The sequence below is a fragment of the Pleurodeles waltl genome, chromosome 6, assembly GCF_031143425.1.
Source record: "Pleurodeles waltl isolate 20211129_DDA chromosome 6, aPleWal1.hap1.20221129, whole genome shotgun sequence".
NCBI classification, from domain to species: domain Eukaryota; kingdom Metazoa; phylum Chordata; class Amphibia; order Caudata; family Salamandridae; genus Pleurodeles; species Pleurodeles waltl.
In genome coordinates, this window is record NC_090445.1 from 650,923,273 (window position 1) to 650,945,184 (window position 21,912).

The window sequence follows — 21,912 nt, forward strand, 5'->3', positions numbered from 1 at the left end:
TGTGGAGATTCTTCACCTGTAGCACACATCAGACAATGTTCATGTTTCCTTTTCCTCAGTGGGACCTTTGTGTATTGCAAATAAGACTTTCAAGGAATGTTTTAGTATTAACTGACTTTTGAACATTTACAGACATTACTTTGGCCTTCCTTAGCATTCCCTTTTATGTATGGATTTTGTTATTCAGTATATGGTCTGTGAGCAATAGGACCGTTGGGAGGTAGAGTGCTGAATTCATATACCTTAAGCAGTAACAGCTGTGCAGCTGCTTGTTGGCCAATATTGCACTTTTTTCCTTATGGATACCTATGGTAGGATAATGTAATCGAACGTTCCAGTGGAGAACCTCCTCTTGAATGAATCTCTACCACAGGCCGAAATGATGGCAAAGGTTTGTGATATGCAAATACCCAGGGACATGTCAACCAAATCCATAAAGCTTTTCTTTGACAATTTGCAACCTTTCTCGGAACTGCGGAGGCCTCACTGGTCACAAAGTGTGGTTATTGTCAGTACTTTCCTTCCTGTTGTCAAAATGTACTACAGAATACAGGGTGGGCAGTAAGGCTAGATGTGTCTTCTGTTTGTAGGTACTCCATAGGCGTGGATCACTTTCAGATGGAATGGAAACAGAGCTCTTAACTTGCTCTGGGCAGAGTGCGCCTGTGGTTTGGGGACTATGTACAGCACACGTCCACCACTTTGTAGTCTTGTGACAGACGGAGTCTGCCACTTTGTAAGTGTAGGGGGGCAGCGAGCTCGACAAAAGCGTGCACCTTGCAGGACACCTGCCGTTTATTTCACTCACTTCCAAAATGCCAGGGACGCCGGAGCCGGGCAGACGGGCGGCCTGTGTGGAAGAGGGGGGTGGGGGCGCTCGTACAGTAAGTGAAACGAGCAGATGAGCTGCTTTCACTCAGGAATGTGGGGCCGCCCGGTCGGCTGTCTGGGAGGGGGGACTGGGGGTCAACGCTGCCATCACGGGCAGCATTGTGGACGAGAATGAAGACTAATCATATTACAACATTGTTTAAAATGCCGTTTTACGGCTTAATTTCCTGGGCCAGGTTTTTCACATCTTAGCCTTCAGTGAATTGCCGGCCCTGCGCCAGCACAATCCCCCAGGGGGAAACAACATGAAATCAGACGTAAAAGTTTTGATGTGTGGCAACAGCTTACAGATAGATCGGGTTTCTTTTGCATTTTCTATATTTATCTCTGTGATTTAATGCCAGTCGGAGGCTTTAAATGCCACCAAACAGTTGGTGTGGGGAGACAGAAGTGCAGTTGGTGTCCACATATGCAGACAGCCTGCCTGAGCAGTTCAGCTATGGAGCTTTTTGAGACCAATCCCTACTTTTTTCCAGATCAGAGATTTTATGAAGGAGAAACTTTTTTTCCATCTAGGCTTCCAGGTTATGAGCAGACAGGGTACCAAGAGCGGCCTGGCATTGGACTCTGCGCTGATGGGAGGGTCCTCTCCGGCAATGGGCTTGAGGAGAAGCTGTCCCCTATGTCTTCCATGGGCCAACAGGAGCACTGCCCAGGCCAGTGCTTACCCTGGGCCTGCAAGATCTGCAAACGAAAGACGGTGTCGGTGGACCGGCGACGCGCAGCCACCTTGCGGGAAAAAAGGCGGCTGAAGAAGGTCAACGAAGCCTTCGAGGCACTAAAACGCAGCACGCTGCTCAACCCCAACCAAAGGCTGCCCAAGGTAGAGATCCTGCGCAGTGCTATCCAGTACATAGAGCGGCTACAGACTTTACTGGGTTCCCTCAACCAGCAGGAGGGTGGCCAGCGGGACCTGCACTACCGGACCACCGCTTCCCAGCAGGGGGTAAGGCTTGGGGCCAACACTACATATGCTGATGTTTACAAGAATATTTCATATGTTGGGTGGCATACTCTCAAGAGCTCATATACATTCCACTGTAGTAATTACTTTTATTCAGACAATTTGTGTTCCAGGGACACATTTCAGCTCAGCTTGATTTTGAAAGGGCAATCTCAAATTTGACATGATCTGACTTGTCCTTAGGTTTTTTGTATTTTATCCTTTACAGCACAATGGCATACAGGGGTCTTTGCCCTAAAAATTTCACTTACCTCCAAAAATAGCCGTAATAATTGCTTTCCTTTTTTCTTCGCATACATCGTCTACTCATCTGTTAGACAAAGACTGCAGACACACTCCAGACCCCTATCTAGCGACACGGATGTCTCCTCAACATACAAACAAACATTTTCTTGAGGCATGGATGTATGGAACCGACAAGAGGAACCACTCATTCTATTCCTAGCACTTTGTTTGTGTTTCTTAAAGTAGCTTATTGACATGCTGTCAGTTTTCCTCATTTTTTGCGCTCTGATAGCTAATGCATTGTACTTCCTTCTGCTGTGCGAGTCGCCAGAAGCAGGGACAACATTCAGTTGGGGGCCAGACACCGGTAGCTGGGAAAACGTGCTAAACTAGAGGGTAATGTGACCCCTTGTCAATGAAACCCCTCATATTCTGTTCTAAAGAGAGACAGATGTTCTTGACACATGAATGTTCAGCTTAATAAGGGAATTATGAGGTATTTCTACATCAAAGAGAGCTTGTTAGGCACATGGACATGCAGGGAAGGCTACATATCATTCGAATTTGGCGAGGCGGGATCGGGCCACCTCAAATCATTGCTGAAACCCATCAGGAAAAGAGCTTGACCTGCAAAGTTTGGGTGACACCAGCACCTTATTCCAGGCCAGGCTTCCGTCCTTACATTCTTTCATAAAAGCTTCTGAAGACAGTGTCAGATGTACACAGAGAAATAACATTTTTGCCTTCAGATTAGTGAGCAAAAATTCACTTGTGTGAATGTGTTGTAACGCATGCACGAGGACACATGCACCTGTCTGAATATTCGGCACCATTATATAGCATTTAAAGATCTTTGCATTATGAAGCTTCGCACAACATTTCGTATTGACAAGCAGTGAACACAGGAGAATTAGTATTATATCACTGAATCTATGGTTGTGCGGCTGTTTGACACTCTGACTTGGCTTGTAAGCACTATGGATACATAAGTGGCCCTGACAGTAAGACAATCCCATCGGTGTCATTTTGAGAATTTCGTTGTCAATTTAATATTTTTATATATACCAATTTCCTAAAGTGCTGGCCATAGGTCTGTAAACATTTCAAAATAGTGTGCAGGAACTCGTCAAACTGGCTATTACAAATGGAAATCAGTGTTTTTGCGGGTAATGACTGAAAAAAGAAACAGAAAGTTACTTTTCGGGACTACTCAGTGAATTGATAGGGACAGATTGGCTGAGCGGAGGGCTCGAGTTTCTGGAGCATTGAAAGCACATTTAGAAGGTGAATGTGGTTAACGGGGAATGGCAGGTGCTCCCTAACGTGCTGACCTGTAATGATGGGTGCGTCCTTGTCTGTCAATGGGTGTTGACTGACTGTCTTCAGTGGTGATGTTTTCTGGTGCCCTCTAAGCTACTTCGGTGAGCACGAAATGGCGCTGCATTCAGAAGGGCCCTTAGCACAGTGAGCATCTTTTCAGCTGTGCTGCAATGGAGGTATCAAATAGAAAAAAAGAGGTTAATTGACTTTACAGTTAAGGAGTAGTTTTCGAGCCTCCTATCCCTTCCTAAAACACCACCAAAGTCCCTACTGGTATCAACGTTTTTCATTATTAGGGTAATGCACTCACAAATACAAATATGATTGTTTATAGCTTTCAGAGTGGTCAATCCTTCTGTAACATTAGTCACTCCCAGGGGTCGATGGTCTTTGTTCATCCTGTCTTTGAAGCCTACATTGTCAGATTTAGAACACCATGTTTTCGAAGAGGGTCTGCATTATTAGATAAGTTTGTTTTCCGAAGGAGCTTTTAAACAAACGCATCATGGAGTAGGACTGGGGCCTTCCATTCCTATGTACCATGAGCATCATTCACTGTCATGCAGGGTGGCACTCAGCAGCACCACATGCTGTTTACGCAGTGCTCTGGAACTGCTGGTGACAAGGAAGACCTGGCTCCCCAGCATTCATCTTGAATCACAGGTTTCATCAGTTCCTCAGTACCTGCTATTGTAGTAACCAATGCAGCTCCAAACCTTGAGGAGACCCAAGCCTTTCCAAGCTGAAAGTTCATAAAGAAAACGTACAGAAGATATTGTGAATAAATGATCAGAGGGACAGTAAAACATATTTGTTTATGTATTCACTTTCTGACGTATGCATATATTGCATGATCATAAAAGTTATACAGAATTTCACAATATTACCCAGTTGATCAGTTGTAGTTATGACAGTGCAGAGGGTGAGTGACTAGGTGTAAACAGTTTTGGTGAAAACGGTTCCCAAACTGACTACAACTGAAGTATACAGTCGTGAACAATAGCCCTTCATCAACACTGTCCCGTACGTGATTTTCTAGATCCACTCAGGTGGGTTAACATGTCGATGTTTCATCCCTAGTAGTAATCAATCCGTAGGTCTCATTAGGACAAATGTGTCTCAGCCAACACCCAACGTATAAAAACAAAGAACTCAATTCTGCACTTGCTGCAGAGGGGTGGGTACCAGCAAATGCCATGCTTGATTTTCTATGCATACAGTGTGGGCGGGTGCAACTTTTCCATCCGTACATATCTATCTTTTTCTAAAGGTGGGTGCCTCTGAAAGTGTGGTAGTGCTGGGGCAGAGTCAATGACATGCCAGAGACCTGTCGGATTTTTAGCGGCTTGCCAAGACTTCTGCTGATTTGGGAGTGATTGACAGCTCACTGTTAACTGACTATGATGTTGTCTGGATGGTTGTTGCATTCGAGATGGCTGGATAAGTGCTGACGCCTTTCGGATCCATTTGTCAATCGCCACCCTTGTATGGTTTTTGAATGGTAGGGGCACCACGAGCCATTTGGCGACAGACATCATGGCATTCAATCTAGAAGGTAATAGCCAGCAACCATGCTTAAAGCTTGCAAGTGAATACGCTTGAAATAGCGTAAATGTGTCACATTTCAACCTCTATGGAGCACTAGTCAAAACTCTTTGAAACAGCATTGACGGCTATAGATTGAATACAAATGTGGGACGTCCGGGTAGCTCCGCAGCTGTAGACAGAACGAGTCCTAACCTCCTGCAGCAAAGCTAGCCCTTGGTTCAGACAGCCCATCCAGTGTGACGTTTTGACCTTGTATAGTTATGCTGCTTTTAGATTAAATAAATCAGGAACAGAGATAAAAGAAAATGCGACCAAACCTCAACTAAAAAACAGTTAGTGGAAAACTTGAATTTTCTGTTTATAGAATTGAACTATTCGCCAATAGATGTTATAGGAAATATGGTAATCTAAGAGGCAAAACAGTGTAAAATGGCACTTGTCACAAGATGGATTAATCCGAGCCCAGACCTTTGAGGCATTTTAAGATCATCTGAGTTGAAAAAAACTAAAGACAAAACAGTAAGTATTCCTTTCAGTGCAACATTATTAAATTATTAAAAGTTAATTAGCTATTTTATGGATCTCTGCATTGACCAGTATGCTTTACCATAATGCTCTGATATACCAGAACTAACAACTCATTTGGTAATCAGTAGTTTACATTGTCAGCCATATTTTGATGTCAGTAATATATCAGCAGGATCCATCGATGGTCTTGCTATGACTAAGCAAGTGCTACGAGTAGTGATTTACAATAGATTATTATCAAGGTCTTCTACCTGCTTCTGCTAGTTGCACACTGGAATAGGTAGAGGAGGTTTAACACCTCTTATGGTGGATAGTTGCCGTAGGTAGCAGTCAAGGCAGATATTTTGTGTGCATGTTTACAATAGGTAATCTGAGGAAACCTTAGCATTATGTAGACAGTGCATTATCTGGCAGTAAACTCTGTTAATATCCTAGGAGTATCTGTGCATTCTGATGTGCCACCGGGATATCCGGCCTAGAGGATGGTAGCGACCTTGATGTTCTGACACTGGGGATGTGTGAGAGGACAGGAGTTTGGAGTGAACGTGTCATGCATTGGGCAAAGAATTGGTGCAGGAAAAGTAGTGACAAGAGAGTTGGACAGGAATGTTATCTGGCGTTGAGGTAGTATTCGAGGTCCATGGGGCTGGGGCATCTAGGACGCTTAAGTTATGAGCAAAAGACCGAACATATAAAAAATGAGGGGACAACACAAGGACAGGCCAATGCATTCAAGAACTCGCAGTCTTGGAAAGACGGCCACTGGTGATGAGCCAGCCTCCCAACAATGTTGATTTTCCATTTTGAAAGATCTGTACTCAAGCTCTAACATCTCTTACAAGTATAGTGGCTTTTAAACTACTATTCATGACTGGAAAAAGCCCAGCACCAGAACAAAAAAAGTGCAGAGGTGAAGCAGCTGACACAACAACCACTTGAAAAGACACTCGCAGATCGATAACTCATATTTAGTTACAGAACAAAATGACAACGTAAGCAGTGCCTTGATCAGAGTAAATGAGGCGTGTGGGTTTCCTCCTCTTCTTCCTGACCTGCAGTATCCTGTTACAGGCACTGCGGGGTACAATCTTAGGGAAACGATACAATTACTGCACCCATCCAGTGTCTGACTATGAGTGACATCACAATCTGTGTGTTTTGTTGACAAAAACTGCATATGTGACTAGTAAATGTGATCACGTTTGAAAAGGTTGAACCCTACACAGACTGAGAAGCCTCAGAGTCAAGTATCTCTAGTTGTCCCATCTCGGGCCTCAGCAACCCATTCAGAGTAGGGTTTTACTTTTTATTTTGGTGCTTCTAGTTTAGTTAAAATAATCGGAAAAATACCATAAATACCAAAAATTGAAGTGAAAACCAGGACTGTGGAAGTTGTACAGGGGAATTCTAGATTCCTGCCTCATGTGCTTACACATGCTTCAATTGACTCTCTGCTTCTGAAACAAACCCTTGAGAACGAGACAATTCATAAATGCTCCAATAACTAGTCTTTAAATCTTAGAAAGGTTACTCTAATAAAACCAAAACCTCATTTCTGATCAAATATCACACTGGAGACTCTTTCAGAGTGTCAGACCCATTACTAGCATGATTGCAGTCACATCTTTAGCCGCATATTTAAACAGAAAAACTGAACAAAAAAGCAGTTTCAAATTGTTAAATATGTCAGAGTTGCGTTGTAGTCCTCCGTCTAGTGAAACATCTTCTGCCTGTCCGAGTATTTGTATTTTAGTTAACAGAGCATTGCATTTTGATATGTAACATTGTAGATTGAGCTATAAAATGCCAGCCTCCGAAGTGCTTTTCCCTACAAAGCCAGGACTGGCTACATGTGTTGCACGTGCTATAAGGACAATATCTAGCAAGGTATGATACTATGACAAATATAGGAGGCAGAAATGATCACCAACTTTATTTTTTGTCATCGTTTTTGGCTTTTTTAATTACAGTATTTTATTAATTTCACACACCGGAGTTATTCTAAGAAAGAAGTAAGGCAGAAGATATGTGCAATATTCTCACTTTTGCCCTTGTTTTACACTTCATATATCTAGTGTGTGGATGAGCCTTTTCTAGATTTGGTTTAAAGGTGGTCTCAAGCCAATAGGAGCATGAAGTGTCCAGGCTCTCGCAGTCACAACCGTACAGCGGGCTGTGCTCCGTCTGCATAAGTAAGGATGTAAAGCTAGTGTTTAATTTGAGCTGATGGTTGCCGGTGGGGGCACAGGCACTTATTTTTCTGCATCGGACAACTACTGCGAGCAAAAGACACATATGCGAAAAACGGAGCAACGGAAAATGGAAAACGGAAAAGCGTCACAAAGGGAGAAAGCATAAAACTGCAAGTGTCAGCTGAAGGGGCAGGGAGTGGCAGCAAATGGATTAAAGATGGCTTTAGGATTACGCTGCCTCAGTATTCTGTGCTTGTACATTGTGCAGAAGCCGCGTGTTTCAGAGGAGAGCTTTGGGCACCAGCACGTTGTTATTTACAAATTAACCAGTCTACAGAGTTGCTGCATATTAAACATTCAAACCACAAGACAGCTGATTCGTGCTTTTATCCTCCTGAAGTCACTAAAACGACTGTGAATGGATAGCAGCAATACCGATTTTTTTAAAGACACTATTGGATTCGCATTGTGGTAGTCCCTGTCCCAAGTGGTGTCTGTCTCTCAATACGGCATTTCCTTCATCCCAAGTTTGTAACAAAGTATAAAGCTTGCACTGACACCTTCAAATGATTACCAACTGAGCACAACTGTGCTAGACCCAGACACGAAGAACACTGGCCCAAGCTTCTATCTTGATTTAAGTGTAAAACGTTGATCACATCCCAGATTCCCTTCCACCTGATGTTGAAATGACCTTGCCCCAGCCCTTCTAGCATTCCAGCTACATCCTCACTGGCTATTTCTCAAGGCCAGCCCGCTAAGATCTCTGACTCCCAAGGATGTCAGAATTCCAAGACAGGAAATAAAGGAAGTACAGATTGTGTCAGGTCATTCTTAAGTTATTAAGAACATGAATCGCTCAGATAACCTGGAATGTGTTCTAGCCGTCTTCTGATGGGTGATATCTGGCACCTTTTTAAAACATAAAGGATATCTAGCTGAAGAGAATTGGGAAAGCTGGGTTATTAGTTAGTACAAGTGTGATGTGAAGCACTACAGAGACCTGGATCTACCAGTCACCTGCTTCAAGATGCCGCTGGGAAGCTGTGAAGAACTACCGCAGTCGTAATGTTGTCTGACTCTGAGCCATGTCCTCACTCAGAGAGGCCAAAGAAAGAGCACTTCAGAGCTGCCCAAGAGCTACACACAGACCTATATGTTAACTTATTTTTAGGCGTCTGGAAATGGTGTCCTAACACTCTTGCACTTTGCTGGAACAGCACCACTACCAGGTTTGTAGCTGATGGGATTTCTCACTGTTAAACCCATTCCTATTCGCCAGATGCACTGATGGCTCATTGGACAAAAGAGCCCAATCACGTTATGTTCGGGGTTCCTTTGGGAACCCCCGTCTCACTATTGGAGTGACCTTTTGGCACTAAGGTGTAATAAACACTATTCAACAGAATACTAGGGGAGTTCATGTTTTCAGATACAGGCAAAGTGGCAACTGGCGCCTGAAAGTTAAGTGGTCTTCAGCTTTTCCCAAATACTGAGCTGGGTAATTCTATTGCTTCCTTGCTCAAATTGAAACAGCAAGTCCTCCTGCACTTCCTAGGTGACATCAAGAGACAATGTGGCTGTTTTTTGACTTATAAATGGGTTTCAGTTAATGAAAAGTTTGGCTGTAGTGCAGCGCTCTCTGGTGAGTGCCCTGATAGGCAGTGTAAGAGGATTTAAACCTGACCTTTTCCAGGGAATGAAGTCAATGAAGATATTTCATAGAGAGTTGCTCTATTTATTGTGGGCTGGAAACATGGCTGACCGTGTTGTTGCCATTGCAATCAAGCTACCAGGTATGATAGGAGTCCGAAGAAACCATGGTTCAAGCACTGGAATACAGACTGCAACGCTGTTATTGACCTCATGAAGGTTTAGCAGATTGACAGAGGATAAATCCCAAATACAAGCCATAGATGGTAAAATAAAAACCCTGAGTAATATATAAAATATGGGGCACATTTACGAATTGTGTATCACAGTTTACAAAAAAGTTTTTAAACTTCAGAAATGGCATAGCCCACTAGCTAGTGTGGACCTCTGCCACCAAAATGGCAGGATTCGTTTTCCATGCCAAAAGTCTCATCCAGTGATGAATAACAGTCATTGGGCCAGATGTATCAAGCGTTTTTGCATTCACAAACGGTGCGAATGGCCGTTTGCGAATACAAAAATGCCTTCCAGTGTGTATGAAAGGCATTTGCTATGCAATTTTAAGGAATTGCTAAAATAGCGATTCCTTAAAATTGCGAGCCGGTTTAGAGAATCGCAAATTGTGATTCTCTAAATAGGAAATCACAAATAAGGAATCCTTATTTGCGATTTCTTAAGCACATGTATGAAGCTTTTCCTTAATGCAAATTGGGCATTAAGGAATCGCAATTACCACCAAATAAAACTTGGTGGTAACCATGTGCAAATTAAAAAAATGCATTAAAATGCATGTTTAAGATTGACATTTAAAGCACACATGCCCCATTGGCATGTGTGCGCCTTACATGTCCTGAAATATTTTTTTGGGGTGCAGCAGAGGGGGCTTTAGGCCCCCAGCACCCTGGGGTTTTGCATTTCCTAAATTGCGAATTCCAGTTAGGAATTTGCAATTTGGGAAATGCAAAACATTTGCAAATATGGGCCTACAGCCCCATGGGTGTGAATGGGCTCAGAATCGCTATTTGCGATTCCGTAATAGCATTTGCGATTTTTAAGAAATCAGTATTACCGAATCGCAAATATGATATATACCATTTTGCAAATCAGAAACAGAGATTTCTTAAAAATCGCTATTAGAGAATCGCAAAATGGATTCTTCAGACATCTGGCCCATCATTCAGCACTTCTAAGACCTTTTCTAGCTGAAGGTGGGGAGTATTTCACTAGAAGTATAGAAACTCATCATCAAAAGGCCACATAACATACCGGTGAATGGAAGACAGACAGTCTCTAAGAACGACTAGACTCGGGAAGGCAAACAACATATCGTTTTACAGACGAAGCTGCGGATGAACACCAGGTGCTCTAGATATGCTGCACCAGGATCAGGAAGTCTTCTGCACAGCCCAACGTCGCCAGCAGCCCAAAGTGACTGTCCAGGGTTCAAGAAAGAATCACTGGAACATAAATTGCCTCACCGGATCCAAACGAGAAAAGGAAGGTACAGTGAAAAACACACAGGAGACTGACACACACAAGAGACTATAAACACAATTAATTCAGAATTGCAAGAAAAACAATAAACAAATATGGAAACATGGCATACATTATTTGACAACATACCTGTTAGGAAGAGACACCCCACCCACCTGACACAAAGCAGTCAAAAAGCATCCATTTTAACTGTAAAATAAAAGCCCTGCATCTGCAAACACATAAATCACACTAACTTCTCCGTCCTGGCACAAAGGTCATGCAAGTAAAACACATCCCTCATTTGATGCATATCGCCCATGCACACAACACACTAAAACATGCAGACTGTTACCATCTGTAACAAAAGCACACAGGAGAATACCTCGGTCCCTAGTTCCATGTGCATATCCCCTGGCACCAGTCCATGCAAACACACATACATCACAAGTGGTTAGATCCATAACAAAGGACTGTTGGTACACAGTCCACACAGACACTGCAATTCATCTCTATCGCCCTCTTTCACACAGTTCACAAACCGTATACCATATGTTATTCACTGGCCCCAGCTCACTAAAGCGTCATGAAAAAATACAACCCCTCGCCTCAGACACACAGTTTGTGAGAGTTCACCACAAATCCACATATGATCCACATCCTCTTTTGACACCAGTCCAAGTGAGCACAACACACTGCAAACTCAGTCACTGGACACAGTTTATATAGGCAGCGGAATAGTTAAAGCCTCAATTAAAATGATATACAGCGAAACCTTGTCCACACAAAAAGGGGCACTCAAATGCAACAAGAAATAAGTCAATTTCTTAATACCCCAACATGTATGCAGGGCAACATTCACACCTTCACACTATGGGAATAAAACCATCCTCAACATTTAGACATACCAACACTTTACCACATTTGGTTATGCTACATTTACTGGATCAGAGATGGTGTTAAACCTCAAATTCATAGGGCAGTGTGTCTCCGCATTAAGGCACCCCCAAACATCAAAATAGCAGAGTAAAACAGTTCATTTAGTAACAGGGCCCACTCAATACTTGATTTCTAGAGCAATCAAAATTTAAAATGTACCCGTACAAAAACTCAGAATAGACCATACAGAACTAATGCAATGAAGGCTCTCAGAAAAAAAGTTATACAGAGTGTGTAAAATGAGAAATTATTCTAAGCCCCAAATGAGCAGCACAAGCAGAAATAAATTGGGAAGCATCCCCAGTAGAACAGAGAAGTTGCTCACCCTCAAAATCAAGGGGTTCTTTTACAAAGTCCGTGCATAGGAAATTGGCAGTACTGCAAGTTCTTCACGGTGTGAGTAAAAGTATCATTTCTTTAGCAAATCAGAACACGAGAATAATAAACATCGTTACGTCAACAGAAAAGCACCTTCCCAATTTTTTGAATAATTATTCAACAAACTGTGCTAATGCCAGCTTGAGATGTGCAAATAAGTATTAAATATTTGACAACAAGACTTTCTCTAAATGAATAAAACCAGTGAAGGAAAAGAAAAAATGGATACTCGCTGCAATCGTACATCCGTGGAAAATTCAACACTAACACGACAGCTATTACAATGGGAATACACTATAATGAGATCAGATTGTGCTCTGTAAAGCCTGTGGGGAGAGGATATGAGTAGGAGGAAGCAGGAGCGAATGCCGAGATGGCATCAATCTTGTAGAAGATGGTGTTTCACTCAGAAATGTGGCCTAATTCAAGCACATTAATAAATACATATGTACACATTATCAGAAATTAGTTTCAGTTGCCTTTATGCTAATTCCGCCTATATATGTAAAACAATGTGCAGTACTTACTGCACAAAATGCAAACCTGAAAACGTTTTTCAGTCAACAAAATCTATTCACATTGAAACTAAACAGTTTTGAAAAATAATATGCATAACATAATATTAACTGTATCGTTACATGTTTCCTCGTGTTTGTTTATATAAACCTACGCATATAAATGATGGCAAGAGAACTGTGAACGTACAGTGTGCTTATATGAATCACACATAATTTACAAATATTTTGAAATAAATGAGTAGGACTCCACGTTTTTCCTTTCCATTCCAAAAGAAACTTTTTGAACCAAATTAAAGTGAGAAAACGGTGACCTATGGAATACGAATGATCGAAAAAACTAAGGAAAATTACTGGTGGGGTGAGACATCACTCCCACACAAAAATATATAAAGAGAATATAATTTATCTAGTACATATTTTTTCTAATATGAAAAAACGTAAACCAGTTTGATGTATGTACATGTTGCTGGATATCTTAAGCTAAGCACCAGCAGCACCTGTAAAGTACTTCATTACTTTGTAAAGTAGGTAACAAAGGAAAACTTTTGGCCACATACAACGAAACCAATGTTTGTACACAAAAAAGCGAGAGAGTTCTGCCTCTCTGCTTCTGAAGGGTAGCCTCCCTGAGATTACGTTTTCAGACAGTCAGATAAAGACCATTGGTCGCTGTAGCTTCCTGTCTGAATGCTAAGGTACTAAACGAGAGTCCATATCCTTCCAGTGTGTTAATTTCAATCTAAAGTGCATTAAGGGTGCTTCATAGTATTTGTCAATCGCTTAAAGCTGTACAAATAAGCCCACTGGACACCATTGCGTTCCTATTACCTTCCTGTGGCCCTATTACAGATAGAACACACGTTTGCTGTTTGTGCCATGGCTCACTTTAAATAGTTGTGCCAGCAGGGAAAGTGCGTCCTATTACAGTGGATGTGCTGCCCCCAGGACAGATGCAAACTTGGGCTGCCCTGGGGCAACACAGTCAAGTGAAATACAGAGATGCTGCTTGACAGCCACTTTGCGTTCTGCTGTGCAAGTGGCAACCAGTCTGCACTTTAAAGCAAGCATTTGCAACGGGTCTCGCATTTGCTCGAGTTAGATCTATTGGCGTTGTAAACTCCCAACTGGATGTTTCTTGTCACACAAATTAAAAGAAAAAAACAAAGCACGATTGCGCTATGTAAAATGCAGCGCGATCACGCTGATATTGAAAACCAAAAAACAGAGCACGATTGCACTGTAAACCCCAGCGCGATCGTGCTGCGTGGAAAATAAAAATATAAGGTAGTCCGGAAACCATGCTGAAAACATGGAGTCGCATGTTTTCAGTAGTTTACCAGTGCTGTGTAGGTGGGCCGAACACCGTAAAAGGTATGACGTATGCATGCCTTTCACAAATGAGAGCAAGTAGATTTTAAAAGGCAAGCCCATGAACCAATGAAAGTGACTGACGTGACATGGGCGCGGTTAGAAGCCCAAAGAGAGATTACTACAGGGGGCGGAGCGCTTTGCGATCTCCCCTATAAAGGAGAGAGGTCCCTTTGCAGGCAGATGCAGCAAGTGACTCCACCCACCTGCAAGGGGATGTTTGGGGGGTTCATTTTCCCCCTCTAGAGGGCACGTTCTCTACTTCCCTGAGAGATGTGCTGCTCCAGTCCAGGTTTTTTTCTTCGAATCCTGGGATTTGTGGTCTTGTTTTTACATTGTAAAAGAAAATTACAAGCCTCACAATTCAAAGACAAAAACTGAACGGGAGCAGCACATTACACATTGATGAAAACTTGGCAGCTTTGAATAAGTGCTAATAGAAAGCACTGAAGGAGGAGATTTTGGTGGAAGATTTCCATGTAAGCACTTAAAGTGTAACAAATGGCGGTAGGACAAATGATTGTAAATATGCAAATTGTCAAACGAGTGAATGTGCAGCATGCAGGGTATATATAACCTGAATAAATAATGCATAGTATATGTTGTAATATTCTTACTTGTCAGGGCACTAACAAGACACGGGGTTTCTAGATACTGCAACAAAGTGGATCCTGTAGCAATGACCTTTTCATGCTTGAGAATGTCATTACTTCTGATAAATGCCTGAATACATCTAAAGATCCTAGATATGGTTGACGCTTTTATGCTAAATACATTCTATTCATAAATCTTCCTATAATTTAGAATGCGTGGACAATTTTCTTCTAGTTAAAAAATAGGTTTTCAATCATTACTGACAATCACAATGTTCACCTGCAGGTGCAAAGCGACTGTGGATCTGCCAGTTCCTCCTGCAGTCCAGAGTGGAGCGACCAAGGAGATTTCAGCAGCAATGCCGGGGGTGAGTAGGACACTCTGAGTCATCATTAGGTTTGTGATGAAATCTCTCTCTCTCTCTCTCTCTCTCTCTCTCTCTCTCTCTCTCTCTCTCTCTCGCTCTCTCTCTCTCTCTCTCTCTCTTTCTCTCTCTCTCTCTCGCTCTCTGTCTCTCTCTCTCTCTCCCTGTCTCTCTCTCTCCCTGTCTCTCTCTCTCTCGCGCTCTCTCTCTCTCTCTCTCTCTCTCTCGCTCTCTCTCTATATATATAAAATGTTACCTCCCCCCTACAGGAATAACACTCACATTAGGCAACAACTACTGTTAACTATGTATGCTACAGGGTGTGACGCCCTAATTCTTCATATCTTGTCTAATCATAAAGCAAGTTTGGGAGAGCAATTATGAAGGACGAAGCGTGGAAGCTCGTGCACTCCTACAACCAGGAACTATAATTTATTTTTTGTTAAGCTCTGCAGCTAGAAGGCCACGATTGAAAAACTTAAATAATTGGTTTATAAGAGCCTTCAAAACAGGAAAAAAGTTGATTTGAAAACATTAGAAAAAGAAACAAAAAAATAAATATTCTATTTTGGTCAGATGAACTGTCTAACTTCGCATCGATGGAATATTTTTATTTTAAAAGTTACAATACGATAACCTGGAAAATATTAATTACATTTTGGATATATATTTTGAAGTCTGTGAACATGTGTAACTGTTTGGCTTCTCTGGAATGTATTGATTAGGGAATATACCCGTAGCACTTTTTGTTTTAGTCCATTAATTTACATAACTTTATGGAACTCTTCTATTTTAATATGGCCTCAAATGAAGAAATATGAAAAAAAGCAATTTACATTGTGAATGGAAATACTGCAATTTATGTCTTACCTATCAGTGTTCTTCAGCTATAATACCTCCATACGGTTATGAGGTTAAATTTGAATTACATGTAAAAAACATGAGATGAGAAAAGAGAAAATGAAAATATTGCAATTTTAGAAAGCAGCAGACAATATATGCAATTACTAATAATGATAGTTTTAAAGTGCGCTATGCCACAAGTTTACCAATGGTATGGCAAGGACTGGTGGTACAGTAGACAAAGTAATGTATGTATTGGTAACATAATTGTCAAGATCACACTTGGGGGTCATTGGAATAAAAGGGATCAAATGGGGAAGCTACCCACAAGGTAACAAAAAACGATTAGGCTCCTAAAAAACTGGCTCTCAAAAGGCAATCCCGCGTTCATAATAACATCCAGGATTAAAGCTATTCAGATAACAATGTGGGGTAAAGCACTCAGGAGCTCCACACAGCTAGTCTGACGTGCATTATGTCAATCACCCACAAATTGTGTTACAGAATGCAAAATTTCCACAAGTAGGTCAATATGTAAAGCCATGGTTTGTGGGCTGATATTTTCATAGGTAATGGAAAAACATTACTAATAGTGGTCGAGAAATACCAGCTAGGTTGCCAGCTGTGCCCGCGTACAATGGCAATCACACAGGAACACACAAGGCAGTGCCAGGCAATGACGCAGGACTAAATACAAGGCCATAACTGACAAGGAGCTAGAGTGCAATAGTGCTTAGCAGGGCAGAGAAGAAAAACAAGCACAAAGGAAGTAAACATAACACACCAGGAAACTGTGAATTGAAGCAGCAGGGATAGGTAGACAAACACGAGGAAGTAAGAAAGCAGAGAAAGGAAGGCAAGGACAGTAAAACGGGAAATAATAGATGGACAGGGCCAGGCTGGGTAATCTGCCACTCTGCCATTTTCCTATTATGCTCCAGGCTCAGGGGCTGGTTACAGAGCAGAGTGGGATGCCTCCTTTCAACCATGGCCCCATTCTAGTTAGGGCTTTGTGAAGTGTAGGACTGGTCTGAGCATTTCCGACAGGTCTGATTTTGGTGTCTAGTCTGGCCCACCAGTGGAACAGAAAGTTCAAGGATTCAGGAAGCACTGAATAGCACGTGCTCAAGAACTATGGAATAATCAGTACAGCGGCGCTATCTCTTGAAACAAGGATACTCTGCAAAACAAAAGTGGAAGTTCAGTAAGCATGGCTACACAAAAAAGTAGTACAATAAATAATGCTACACTGCTAACAAGGCATTTTCATGAAACAAGGCTACACTGCTAAACAGTGCAGGTCCAGTAAGCAAAGAATCAAGAATCAGTAACCAGGGATCTCTGAAAACAGAGGGCCAACCCAGAAGAAGAATTGCATCGGCCAGTGCTCGATTGAAGGAAATAGAGGCTTTAAAAAAGGGAGTTACTAACAATCACATGCTTTAATTGAGTTATCGCCTGCCATTCACAGGTGTGCTGATTCAACCACTCATCATTGGACAGTAGTGGGGGAAACGATCAGGGAATTCTAGGAATATGAGGCTTTGTTAAGAAAAGCCCACAGGCTGCCAGAAAACCAGATAAGGCTGTTTAATGCAAGTTGAATCTTCAAGGTTTTCCAGGAAGCTGGATATCATTCTTAGGCTATGGGACAAGATCAGGACTACTGGGAAATGTACTTTTTGGGGGAATTACATTCTGGCTGTCACAAAGTCGGACATGAAAAGGAAACCTAGAATATTGTCAAAGAGACTGGACGCCATTACTTGTATATAACAGAAGTTTGTAGACCATGGCGCAACACTGAATGTCCCACGTGTATGCCCCTAACGGTGCAGCACAAGAGTGCCAGGAGGGAACTGTAAAAGAGGCAGTGAAGGGGTGGTCATCACATGTCAGAAGAGGGCTTTCAGGTTCCAATCAAAATGTGAACATGAAACATAGCGCGGCTGGGATACATTATTGTCATTCTCATATGGTCTTTGCTGGAAGAAAATGAATTGTGAAAGAAACAAATTACTGGTGCCATGGTTGTGGGAAAGTGGTTAAGAAATCATATATTTGGATGAAGAAGGTGGCACCATTTGACATGAAATCACGTAGATTCCTCATAACCAGTCCTGCCCACAAAGGTCATGCTTGTGAAACTCCAGCACTAGCTGAAAAGAGTTATTGTTGACAAGTCGCAGTTTGTGCACTGAGTGTTAGTAAAACCCACATGCAGAGCATTGTGATAGCCTAAGCACGAGTTGATGGCTGCAGCCAAAACTACTGGCCACAGAGGATGACAATATAGGCTTTCACTACCTATATTTCAACAAGCAAATCTGCCCCATTTTCCCAATTTAAGAGACATGGAATGTTTTGGAAGCAAAAATAAACTCAAATACACAAGTAAGCCTCAATAATTTGTGATAATAAGCTTTCTGTGAGAAAGATTTTTATTGAATTTATATTAATCTTTTTGAGAAATGTTAATAATTGATGATGGCATCATCAACAGATTTAAGGCCTGATTACGAATTGGCAGTCGGACGAGCTGACCGCTAATCTCGGGGAGGACGTCACCGTCATACCAGTGGCATCCCCCCCTAAGCGTATTGCAATATTCCCATTAGGATGACGAGCTAGAACACTGTATTATGCATTCCTACTGGGCTCACCAGCGGGAAAAGTGCTACGCTATTGGTCTTGGCTCCTTTAAGGGAGCTGAGGCCAATATTGTAGCCCATCAGCACCATCATCAGCAGACAGTGCGCATTCCGATTGTGCTGGGCAGGAGAGGGCCCCCTGAGGCCCCTGGGATGGGCTTTCCATCAGGCTTTCCATGGTGGGGTCCCCACCATGGAAAGGCTGGTGGAAAACTTAGTTGTAATCAGCCAGGCAGCACTGAGTTCAGCACCGCTATGGATGAATACAACTCAAACCGCCGTCAGCCCGTTGGGTACCACATTCCCTGTGGTGATGGCAGTCTTACTGTCAAGGTCATAATTTGACCGTTGGACCGCCTGGCATGCAGCGGTCCGACCACCATTGCGGGTTTGGCGGTCCTTGGACCATCAAACTTGTAATAGGGCCCTTAGTGTTATCACTTCCACACAATCAAAGGCAAAACAGATCTAAGAACGGCGCTGGTTTGCGTCAAAAAGTATAAATATGAGCCTGTATTTTTAAAGCTCCTATTTCCTCTGAAAGCAGCACTGAGCCAGCCAAATGTCATGGATTCCATGAACACTAATGCAGTCAAGGAGAACCAGCTCAATTTCCCGGTTTGTTAATAAAAGTCTTTAATAATTAGTGTGCAGTGGGATTCGGACTCCTGTGGCCTTAATTCTACTGAAACTGATGCACTAATGATAGGCAATCAACACCTAATCAGGACAGGACGTATGCTATAATACACACATCAATAGGCATTCTGGGGAGACATTTATTTCCTAGTAATAAATCACAAGGTGGAGGAGAGAGAGAAATGCAAAGAAGGGGGGGTGCAAGTAAGAGGGATCGAGGAAGAGAGACAGAAACAAACTATGATTGTATGTATTTACAGATGAAAATGTACAATGTTTTTTTAAAAGGCCTCTCTTGGATAAACCTGGTTATTCATTTGAACTAACACAATACTATAACAGGTAAACTTATCTTGAGAATAGCACAGGGCTGGGCAGAATGGTAGTAATTTGTTCTTGGTGGTGTACAGGAGTGGAATACAGTAGGCAGAGGGGGGTGGGCAGTTGGAGTGGTGCTTAGGTAGAGGACAGCAGACGTAGAGGCTCAGTCTTTATCAGCGGAGGAACAAGAAGACCTCATTAAGAGGGCCTCATTAATCGGAATAGTGCTATTAGCTGTAGTGTCCTACTCCATCATATTCACGAGGAATGCAAGAACATTGAAGATGAGCAGTTTTTCATCTGAACGCTTCAACTGGGGAAAGCAGGCTAAACATCCATGTGAAAATCATGTGGGAATTGGCACAGAAACTCCAATTGATGCTTGTTCTTTCCATTAGCTGTAACCAGGATAAATCTCCTCCATTGGATCAAAAAATGCCTCTTCATTGATAGCTTCAGAAGGGATTCCTGACCCACAACTATACCACTCGCATTGGGCTCCTGAATCCCACCATGCCCCTCTGTAAAATGATGCTTTTGTGTTAGTGTTATTCGTCTCTCTTTTGATGTATTCCTATTAAGGATCTGAGTACTTGCAGAAGCCGAAGTCCTTTTAAGTTGGTGAAAGCAAATCTCATCATTGAAAACCTTAACACATACTTTATCTTTTCAGACCACTTGCTTAACGATGATTCTTCTGACCAACACAACCTCCATTCACTCTCGTCAATTGTGGAAAGCATCACAGTCGAAGATGTCTCTGTCATTTTTCCAGAGCAGCACATCTAGAACTGATCTTACAAGCACTGGTGCTCTGCAGGGCTCTCTCAAGAGGATTTTGCAAAGGATTCACCAAGAACCAAATTTGTTAGATACCACAGTATGGTATTTACCCGAGCAACGCCTCTGGGGAAACCTAGAAAAGTAGTAGCTCAACTGACACAGGACGAAGCTGTTCACCTTCTTTTATAAAAAACAACAAAAGACATTTGCCAAAGATACCCTGATTATTTTATTGAAATATTTAAATTAATTAATATTTTAATATATTAATATAGACCATTAAAATCAAGTTCTCAAATGAAATGAATATTGAATTTAAGGTATAAAAATAATATTTAAATTAAGACAACTATTATTTATATTGGGAAAATATTCTATTCATTGCAATTGTTTTTTGAATAGGATGGTATTTAAGGGCACCATAGCATGAAAAAACAATTTACTTTTCAAAGGAATAATTCCATCTTTTTGAACATGAGTCATATATTTTTACAGTATTTCGATGAAAATAGGTGTGTGTTTTGCTAAAAAAATGTTTGTTTTTTTTCCTTTGGGGCCAATGATATTTTTGTATTGCTGTTTGACCAACTTAATTTTGCAACATGATTTGCTCAGAGCTAGATGTATATTGTAAGCCTTTTCTACTACGTTGTGTGGATTTGCCATTTTTTGTTTATTTTTGCTAACTTATTTGGATTTTTTTAAATAAAGAAAATCTTGTTTGAGTATGTTGTATATATTTGTGCATGTGTTTACAAACTCAACAGAGTTGTTTTGATTTCCCTTCCACATTACTGCGATTTTAATAACATCCTACTAAAATAATGAATACAGAATATCGAACCACTATGTTGTGAAAATAAACATATAGGTAAGTATAGATTTACTCTTTTTATCTTCCTATCTTTGTAACTTGGTGACATTTATAGCTTTATGGAAAATGGTAAAAATCTGACAATTTTTTCAAATACTAAAGTTGAAACTTATGCCAAATTATATTACATTTCACACAGACCTAGTGAAGATCCGATAATGCAGGGTGCATGCATTACAAGCCTCTTATAATCATCGGGCACCACTGAAGACAAACATGCATGTTTTAGGTTGCACACAAGAAAGAATGCTTGTCATACTAAGCATTGTTTCACTGCTCATGGTCTCAGTAGGCTTAGCTTCTTTGAAATTCTCAGGGCTGCTCACATTCAACACGGTCCCTGGCTGATCAGGTAGGCCAGTCTTTCTCCAGGTTTCTGCAGCAACAGCAGCAGGACTTTCATCTAAGGTGCACGTGACCAAGACTGCAAGGTTGAAACACATTGGCATTATCTGTTTACGCTCATACTATAGATGGTTAAAGGATTCACGCTACAATTTCCAGAGTGCTGCATTATCTTTGGATAAATTGAATACAGGAGTTGGTTGACTGCGACACTGGCGCTGGCTGGAAGTGCATCACAGGCTTGTATGACCTTTTTTGTTCGAAAATTGTCAAATTGATGACAGGCGCTCGGGGCACTTGGGGCTCGTTCAATAATTTATTGCAGCGTTAGATAAAACGATACATGCATTTCGGCAGGAAACCTGCCTTTGTCAATATCAGATTCCTCCATATTGCCGTCATGTGTATAGTCACCTGTTTAGAACGTCATCATAAACATAATGAAAAGGAAAAATCCAGTAAAGAAACAGTGAAAAAAACAATCAATGCAGAAACGTTTAC

The 21,912-nt window shown here is 41.7% G+C and overlaps 1 protein-coding gene across 2 annotated transcripts; it reads left to right on the plus strand.

Moving 5' to 3' along the window:
- The first annotated feature begins 1,275 nt into the window (after positions 1–1,275).
- On the plus strand, positions 1,276–20,917 carry MYOG (myogenin). 2 transcript variants are annotated; one of them, XM_069239001.1, is made up of 3 exons: positions 1,276–1,837; positions 14,877–14,958; positions 20,083–20,917. In XM_069239001.1, the coding sequence occupies exons 1-3, from the start codon at positions 1,301–1,303 to the stop codon at positions 20,196–20,198; spliced, it is 735 nt and encodes a 244-aa protein (XP_069095102.1). In that variant the 5' UTR covers positions 1,276–1,300; the 3' UTR covers positions 20,199–20,917. The 2 variants fall into 2 exon arrangements, with proteins under 2 accessions (XP_069095102.1, XP_069095103.1); XM_069239002.1 differs by having other exon boundaries at positions 1,276–1,714.
- The last annotated feature ends 995 nt before the right edge of the window (positions 20,918–21,912 follow it).

Coding starts and splice junctions, on each gene's coding strand:
- MYOG (XM_069239001.1), top strand. CDS start 1,301: ATGCAGACAGCCTGCCTGAGCAGTTCAGCTATGGAGCTTTTTGAGACC. Junction 1,838..14,876: donor CCACCGCTTCCCAGCAGGGG/GTAAGGCTTGGG, acceptor GTTCACCTGCAG/GTGCAAAGCGACTGTGGATC. Junction 14,959..20,082: donor TTTCAGCAGCAATGCCGGGG/GTGAGTAGGACA, acceptor TTATCTTTTCAG/ACCACTTGCTTAACGATGAT.